This window comes from Aegilops tauschii, chromosome 7, assembly GCF_002575655.3.
Source record: "Aegilops tauschii subsp. strangulata cultivar AL8/78 chromosome 7, Aet v6.0, whole genome shotgun sequence".
NCBI classification, from domain to species: Eukaryota; Viridiplantae; Streptophyta; class Magnoliopsida; order Poales; family Poaceae; genus Aegilops; species Aegilops tauschii.
In genome coordinates this window covers 128733382-128741761 of record NC_053041.3, presented here as the reverse complement: position 1 = coordinate 128741761, position 8380 = coordinate 128733382, and the positions used below count along the sequence as shown (strand labels likewise).

The 8380-nt window shown below is 44.3% G+C and overlaps 1 protein-coding gene across 2 annotated transcripts; it reads left to right on the top strand.

Moving 5' to 3' along the window:
- Positions 1 to 816: 816 nt before the first annotated feature.
- LOC109747302 (uncharacterized) lies at positions 817 to 4833 on the top strand. Of its 2 annotated transcripts, XR_002229042.4 has the most exons (6): positions 817 to 2686; positions 2783 to 2975; positions 3075 to 3268; positions 3394 to 3552; positions 3645 to 4081; positions 4579 to 4833. XR_002229042.4 is itself a non-coding variant. In XM_020306381.4 (5 exons), exons 1-5 carry the CDS (start codon positions 1023 to 1025, stop codon positions 3985 to 3987), a joined length of 2553 nt encoding a protein of 850 aa, XP_020161970.1. In that variant the 5' UTR covers positions 817 to 1022; the 3' UTR covers positions 3988 to 4281. The 2 variants fall into 2 exon arrangements, 1 of the variants encoding a protein (XP_020161970.1); XM_020306381.4 differs by lacking the exon at positions 4579 to 4833 and having other exon boundaries at positions 3645 to 4281.
- Positions 4834 to 8380: the final 3547 nt, after the last annotated feature.

The window sequence follows — 8380 nt, the reverse complement described above, 5'->3', positions numbered from 1 at the left end:
AGTTGACCAACGCGAGCTTTCGATTCTGTCTAAGAGAAGCAATTCCCATGCCTTATAGCCCGCAAAAAGGGCCACCCTAAGACAACATGTCGGAGCACTCCAAGTTAAACTGACTCCGTCCTTTTATCTCTCAGTTAACAAATTAAGGCCCTATTTGATTCGTAGGATTATGAAAATACATGAATAGAAAAAGTATAGAATTGAAGTGGCATACCCAGTTAAATTCAATAGGATTAGCAAGGAGTGTTTGATGTCACGGGAAAAACAAAGAAAATTTAAGAAGAGTTTAGAGTGGATGTTAGATTTTCTATGAAATATAGTACAAAAGATTTTATAGAAAAAATATCTTATAGGATCCAATCCTATAAACTTAAAGGGCCAACGTAGAAAAAATTCCTAAGAATTTCAATTCTCCAAAAATCTTACATAATTCCTTTAAATCAAAGTAGCCCTAAAACATGGATTCCTAAATCAACACAATTAAGGATCTAGGTTGTGTTTGTCATTGCGGTGGATTCTCGTAACTCATAATCCCATTTGATCATATGATTTTTTTTCTTTCTATTTTAGAGTTTATTTTACCCGTTTTAGCTTGCTTTCGTATCTAATATTTAGAACATATTACAGAATAAGCATGCATCACACTTGAGCACAAGAAACCCAGCCTTAGAATCTTCAAACACTCCTTTTGACTTGCTTTGACCCTCCCAAGAAAAGGCAACCTCACTAAAACGACCAAACAAGAGAAATCTAAACAGACCAGCAGCGATCCCGTTAATTTCGCCACCCCAAATTCCCTTTCCTAAAGCCACCCCACCTGCGTACACGCAGTCACCCCTTCTTCCCCTCCAACTTCCACTGCTCCCGAAAGCTTCCTCCCCCAAAATCATTCGCCATCTCCTCCTCCACTGTTACTGTCGCTTCCTCACCGCCCCCACTCGGACCGCCTCCCCGCGTCCACAGCCGCCGAACTCCGGCCCGGCGCCGCGTCCTCTGCCGCCGACGCCCAGCCGTCGCGCGGGATGAAGGGCCTGTGGAAGCAGAGCGGGCTGGCGGCCATGGCTAGCGCCGACGCGGGCCAGCTCGACCCGGCCGGCGCCGGGGCGGGGCGCTCCCGCAGGCGCGCGAGGCTCGTGGTGTACGCCCTCGCGGTGGCCTTCGCCGCATTGACGGCCTACATCGCCCTCTGCTCGCCCGCGGCCCCCGCCGGCGCGGGCGTCGGCGGGGGCGGGGACGGAGCCTCGTGGTTCGACGGCGTGTACGCCTCCACGGCGCCGTACCGCTCGCAGGTCTCGACCTTCTTCTCGTCCGTCTTCCCCACCAACTCGTCCGCCCCCTCGCCCGAGCCGTCTCGCCGCGACGGCGGTGGCGCCGCCAGCGGATCGAGCGAGGGAGGCGGCGAGGTGAATCGCGATGTGGATAGTAAGCAAGTCGGGAGCGGAGCAGGGAGCAGCAGTTCCGCTACGGCTGGGTCTGACAAGCAGTTGGGGAGTGGAGGTAGTGCGCCAAGCAGCAATGCCGCCGGCGCCGGTGCACCGCCGGCCGGAAGCCCAGCGGGAAGTGGCACGGCCGCCGCCAAGAGCGATTCTCCGACGAATAATTCTGCAACGAGTGGCGGTGCGCCGATTAGTTCGGCAGATCGGAATAAAGGCAACTCTACTGGAGGCGATTCTAGTAGCCAGGCAGGGGGTGGTGGTGAATCCCCAACCAGTGATTCCGCCGGAGAAAGAACCGTGGCGAAGGCCGACGAGGAGAGTGATGGATCCAGTAAGCAGTCGGCAAGCGGAGCTCCGACCAATAATGGCGCTGCTGGAAATGTCACCGCGGTGAAGGCAGACACCAAGGATTCAGTTGGAGTCTCCGGCGGTAGTTCTGCCGGAGATGGCAGCACAGCGAAGTCCGATTCCAGAATTGGGTCTGATAATAACCAGGTAGTGACTGCAGGCGGTGCTCCGAGCAGTGGTGCTGCTGCTGGAAATAGCACCACAGCCAAGGCTGACGGGAAGGATTCAGTTGGTGCACCGAGCAGTGGCTCGGCCGGAACTGACACAGTTGTGAAGGCTGATCTGAATAAAGAGTCTGATGGTGCATCAGGGAGTGGAAATGTGGATGAAACCCATAAATCAGCACCAAGTGCTAGTCCAGTGAAGAGCAATGCCGAAGATGGCGGAATTCAGAGCGATAAATCAAGTGGGAATGTGGCTTCAACTAGTAATCAGACTGCAGTGGCAGGGGAGAAAGAAGATGGATCTTCAACCAAGAACCAGACCCTTGCAGCATCTCCAGTTGTGACGAAACAGAACGAGACGAGTGGAGCTTCTTCTGTTGGAAATGGTAGTGGGATGAATAAGAAGGAAACACATCCCCCGGTTAGCGCAGGCTCACTGAAGGATCATTCATCCCAAACAATCGCCGCAAAAGCTGGGAATCACAGCGAAGTTCTGGCCAAAGGGTCATCAACTAAGCAGGCTGGTGGTGCCGGTGGAAATAAGAAGGTTGACTGGATAAAGGAGATGGCCGGCTGTGACATGTTCCATGGGAATTGGGTTCGGGACGACTCGTACCCTCTCTACCCCGGGGGATCGTGCCCTCACATCGATGAGCCCTTCGACTGCCATCTCAATGGCCGGCCGGACCGAGGTTATGAGAAGCTCCGGTGGCAACCCAGTGGATGCAACATCCCAAGGTGAGGAAAGCTTGTTAGACTAGCTCGATCCAATGTTGGTGAATTTATTTCATGCTTTGTGTGTGACATGCCCATTTATGTTATTTGTTACGCTAGATTGAATCCAACCGACATGTTGGAGAGGCTGAGGGGGAAAAGACTAGTTTTTGTTGGCGATTCACTCAACAGGAACATGTGGGAATCCCTGGTTTGTATATTGAGGCATTCTGTCAAGGACAAGAGGAAGGTTTTTGAGGCTTCTGGTAGGCGCGAGTTTAAGACCGAGGGCTCATACTCTTTCCTGTTCACGGTATGTATAGTCTCCAGTTTGAACTGGTTCAACACTACTGTATACTTGCATCCGTTTCCGTAATTATAATGTTTCTTTGTTGAAATTTCTGTTGTTTAGGACTATAACTGCAGTGTGGAGTTCTTCCGCTCTCCTTTCCTAGTTCAAGAGTGGGAGACGCGAGTCAGCAATGGAAATAAAAAGGAAACCCTTAGGCTTGACATTGTCGAGCAATCATCACCAAAGTACAAGGATGCAGACTTCATCATTTTCAATACTGGACACTGGTGGACACATGAAAAAACTGCCCTAGGGTAACTTGTTTTTACTGCTCTCTTGTTAGACAATCATCTACTGTACATTTCATTCTTGTTGCCTAAGCACTTGCTGCTATACATTCGATTGCCTAAACACTGAAGATATATTCATTGTGCCACAGGAAGGACTATTACCAGGAAGGTAGTCACATATATAGTGAGTTAAATGTCGTGGACGCCTTTCATAAAGCCCTTATCACCTGGTCCAGATGGATTGATGGCAATGTAAATCCCAAGAAAACCACCGTGATGTTCAGAGGCTACTCAGCATCTCATTTCAGGTGTGTATAGCCTTTTCTGTGAACTGCCTACATGCTATGTTTTTCCTGAGTTGCCCTTGACTGAACTAATATGTTGTTGTGGATATATGCAGTGGCGGGCAATGGAATTCAGGAGGCAGCTGCGACAAGGAGACCGAGCCAATAAAAAATGAGCAATACCTTTCAACCTACCCACCAAAGATGAGCATTTTGGAGGATGTGATCCACAAGATGAGAACCCCGGTTGTTTACTTGAACATAACAAGATTGACCGACTATAGAAAGGATGCGCACCCCTCGATCTACCGCAAGCAACACCTGAGTGAGGAGGAGAGGAGGTCGCCTGAGAGATACCAGGACTGTAGCCACTGGTGTCTCCCCGGGGTACCGGATTCCTGGAACGAGCTGGTTTACGCCCAACTTTTGATCAGTCAGCATCAGATGCTCCAACAGTAAATGCAAGTATGAGTTTTCTGGATGCTTGTATATGAAACAATTTCAAGGGTAATGATCATCAAGATGATCCACGTAGATAGTGAAGCTGCCGCTGGTGAGATCTCTCAATACCCCCTACACACATTCTTCGGTTAGAGGCATCTAGGACTTCATGTTGTAAAGTTCATGCCTACGCTAATCAGGAATAAACAATACTAGTATAGATGAGATGATACATAGATGCTTCTGTGCTTCTGGCTGTGCTCAAGGATGTCACATGATGCATTCTGATTTTGTTCTGTATAAGCTGGAAAATACGAATCGTGTGCTGCATAACAAAAGAGCTGTCTGACGAGGCGACACTTAAATCCTGTATGGTTTTGTTTTCAATTGCTCTATAGGGCCTATTTGCTAGTCCATCACAAATTAATTGACGCGTTGGATCGGAGGGGGTACTAGTATTTACTGACCTCACACGAGGCTGGGATGCTATGTTTAAGTCAATAACAATATCATACCAATTTTTTTGAAAGCTGAAGAATATGTTGCCTTCATGTGCTGCTATCCTTAATTTTTTTTACAATAGCTATTGTAAGTTGACTGAATTTGCAGTTTGGATAAAGTCAATTTTCTGGGAAGAGGAACGGTTGAAGGAAGAAGAAAGAAGCACGGCCGTTTAATCCCCACCAAAAAAATTCAGACGACTATAGTTGGTCCCTAATTTTTCTTGTTCTAATTTAAAATGTATAGGAGTATTGTGTTCTCGAAAGAACAAAAACGGTGTGTTTGTATACTACCTGCATGAGCAGATATATGTCCTGCTGTCCTGCATGAAACTCATGATGCATGTTGAAAGTTGAAACACAATCTACTGGAGACAGTTGGCGCATCGCATTCGTAGCATCTATGTTTGATTCTGAGACTTCGCAGTCCATGTGCAGGTCCAGCAAAAATGGCCCAGCTTGTAGGTTGCAAGGCCTGAGATGAGCTCTTGCCGGCAGACGCTGTGGCCTGTTTGCTTGCCGCGTGCAGGACTGCATTTCTGTACCAAAACTTTTTTTTTTCAGTTTTCAGATTCAGATCAGAACGATATGTCTCTGTAATTTATCAAAACCAAACAAAAATGTATCATTTTGTTTAAAAGTTCAGATAATGATGTGCCGGTTGTGTACTTTTGTTGATAGTGACACACGTGCACCTGTCTCTAAACGAGGCACCGTTGCAGCTGCTTGATGAATGGTCATCAGTCTCTTAGGTTATCCTTATGGCCTGGCCTGTCTTTGTGGATTTGTTGGTGCCCGTGGTCTTCGGCCGATGTTCTCTCGTTGGGCTTTCTTTACGATGTAGCAATGCGGGGTTGGTGATCGTTGCGTTTGGATATGGTTGACGGGTTGATCATGCGTTTTTATGGGGTTTCATGATCCGTGAGTTGTTCGCATGTGATTGGTTTGCATCGGTTTCGTTCAGTTGGGAAGTACTGTACGACTCATTTCCACGCTCGGTTGGGCCGTTGAGCTTCATCGACAAGATTAGTAAATGCTGAAGACCTGACCTGACTCATCTGCAATTCATCAACTGCAAGCTTGAGCATCAGACTGCGCTGAGGCCTGCAGCAGCTCAAGCAATCGACAGTTCAGCTTTTTTTCAAGAACTAATCGACAATCTAGTTTTATTTTTATTTTAGCGGTAATTGCACTAATTAAGGAGTATTCGTTGCAAAGAACACTCTACTTTTTCAGGTCACGACAAGTGGCGCACATGCAGCGCGCCACTTGTCGCAACATGAGAGTTTTCCTTTTTTTCGTAGATCCGTTTATTCAAAATGTTTTATCTCTTAAACCGCGTGTCCAAATCTCGAACCGTTTTCACCATTGGATTCCTCACGTCGAGATCTTCAAAACTAGATTCCATGTTGATAGGTTTTGACGGACCTTTTTTCACAAAAAAACGGGTGAAAAAACCGAAACGAGAGCATGGTTTTTTCGCTTTCCGAAAGAGGCACGCCCGTGCCTCTCACGAAATCACAACCGTGCCTCTCGTGAAAGCAAAACCGTGACTTTTGTGGAAGGAAAAAAAACGTGTTTTTTTCGTTTTCGAGAGGCATGGCCGTGACTCTCGCGAAAGCAAAACCGTGACTCTCCTGAAAGAAAAAAAACCGAAAACGCGTATTTTTTCCCTTCCCGAGAGGCACGGCCGTGACTCTCGCGAAAGCACAACCGTGCCTCTCGCGGAAGCAAAATCGTTAGTCTCGCGAAAAAAACCAGAAAACGCGTTTTGTTTTTCCCTTTCCGAGAGGCACGGCCGTGACTCTCACGAAAGCACATCCGTGCCTCTTGCGGAAGCAAAACCGTGACTCTCGCGAAAGAAAAAAAACAGAAAACGCATTTTTTTTGTTTCGAAAGGCACGGCCGTGACTCTCGCTAAAGCACAACCGTGCCTCTCACGGAAGAAAAACGGTGACTTTCGTGAAAGAAAAAAACTTTTTATCGAAAAGCTAAGGAAGACCGGGCGAAAACCAAAACGTCGAAAAACCTCGGAAAAAACTGTTTAAAAAGCCGAAAACGCGTGTGAAAAAGTACAAAAAAAACAAAATCCGGAGAAAGCGTCCAGAACGCGACACGTGGCGAATGGCTAAGAGCGCGCCAAGTGACGCTGATCGTTGCGAGGCTCCGAAGGAGCGCTCGTTAATTAGTTGCTCTCGCTTCAAGCACCGTGAAGATCTTGGGCGCTTGCGTGAAGTCAATGTGGGCCGCAGGCCATTAAGCGTGCTTTGTCTGTCCCCTCGCAGCAGTTTCGCCGCGAGCGCTATGTCTCACCTTAAGCAAGACGGTAGCAGCTCCCCCTGAAGCTTTTCCCTCCCTTCGCGTCGTATTAGACCGGCCGCACGCATAGCAAGTAAAAAGTGCTTAGGAAATGGGAGAATCAGGGTACGATCATCTCCTTGGATCGTGCGCTGCGCTAGCCACTTCGCCCAAGTCTCATTTGTGGTAAGAACTACGGGCGCGTCCAACTTGAGGATATTGAGCTGTTTTCTTTGGGTTTTTCTTCTTCTTCTTTTCTTTGTTTCATTTTGTTTATTTTCTTTTTTCTTCTCCATTTTCTCATTCTTTTTCATTCTACATTTTATCTATATGTCAACAACATTTTTGTAATACACATCTAACATTTTTTGAATACAAATTATATATTTTCGTAATTCATGTTCAACATTGTTCTGTTCACAGTTTTCACATTTTTCAAATAAAAGATTCATATTTTTTAATACATGGCAAACATTTTTTCTATACATTTTTAAATGCTTGATTAAGAGTTTTCAAATAAAAATATTAACATTTCTTAATAAATGGCTAACATTTTTTATACACATTAACATTTTCCAAATGCATGATTAACATTTTCCAAACACTTGTTCAACATTTTCAAAAATCTTGATTAACATTTTTATTTACATGATCAAATATTTCATCATTTTTTTAATATATGGTCAACGTTTTTCTTACACACATTTAACATTTTTCAAATGATTGATTAACATTTTTATATAAAATGATCAAAAAATATTAACCATTTTTTCTATACATATTTTAACATTTCCCAAATGCTTGATTAACATTTTTCAAATACTTGTTCAACATTTTTTTTAAATGCCTGATTAACATTTTTTATATACATGATGAAAACAATTCATCATTTTTTAATGCATGGTCATCTTTTTTTGTATACACATTTAACATTTTGCAAATGCCCGATTAACATTCCTAAAATACATATATTAAGTACACGATCAAATTCTTTCACATAAATTTTATATTATTGTATACATTTTTCATATACGTGATAAACATTTTCTCTATACACATTTAATATTTTTCAAATGGTTTGTCAACATTTTTCAAATGTTGTATGTAGATTAATTTTTTAATATACTTGTTTTAAGTACTTGGAAGCGTAAACAAAAGTAAAAAAAGAAAGCAAAAAACACCAACTTTTTGGAAATTTAGAATGTATTCAAAAATTTGAAGATTTAGAATGTATTCAAAAATAATATAAAAATGAGCAAAATTGTTTAGAAAAGTTTAAAAGTGGAAAAAATAAAAAAAGGAAAAAGAAAAGCGGTGAACCGAGTAAATAAACACAGGAAAGAAAAGAAAAACAAATAGGCAATGGAACCTTTTGGAATGTTCCAAAAAATCGAAAGACGAACACTGTTGTTTTTTTTTTATCATGGACCAGCCCATTAGGAAGGGAAGCTGTAGCAGGGGTGTGTGTTTTGGGCGAGATGCATGTTAACCGGTGCAGCAGGCGGGAAATAGGAAACTAGTTTTTTCTTAGACAAACTCACAAGCTTTATTTTAACCTGACAATGTTTACAGGAACGAACCAAAGATTATCGGGTTGGCCTAACCAAACATGA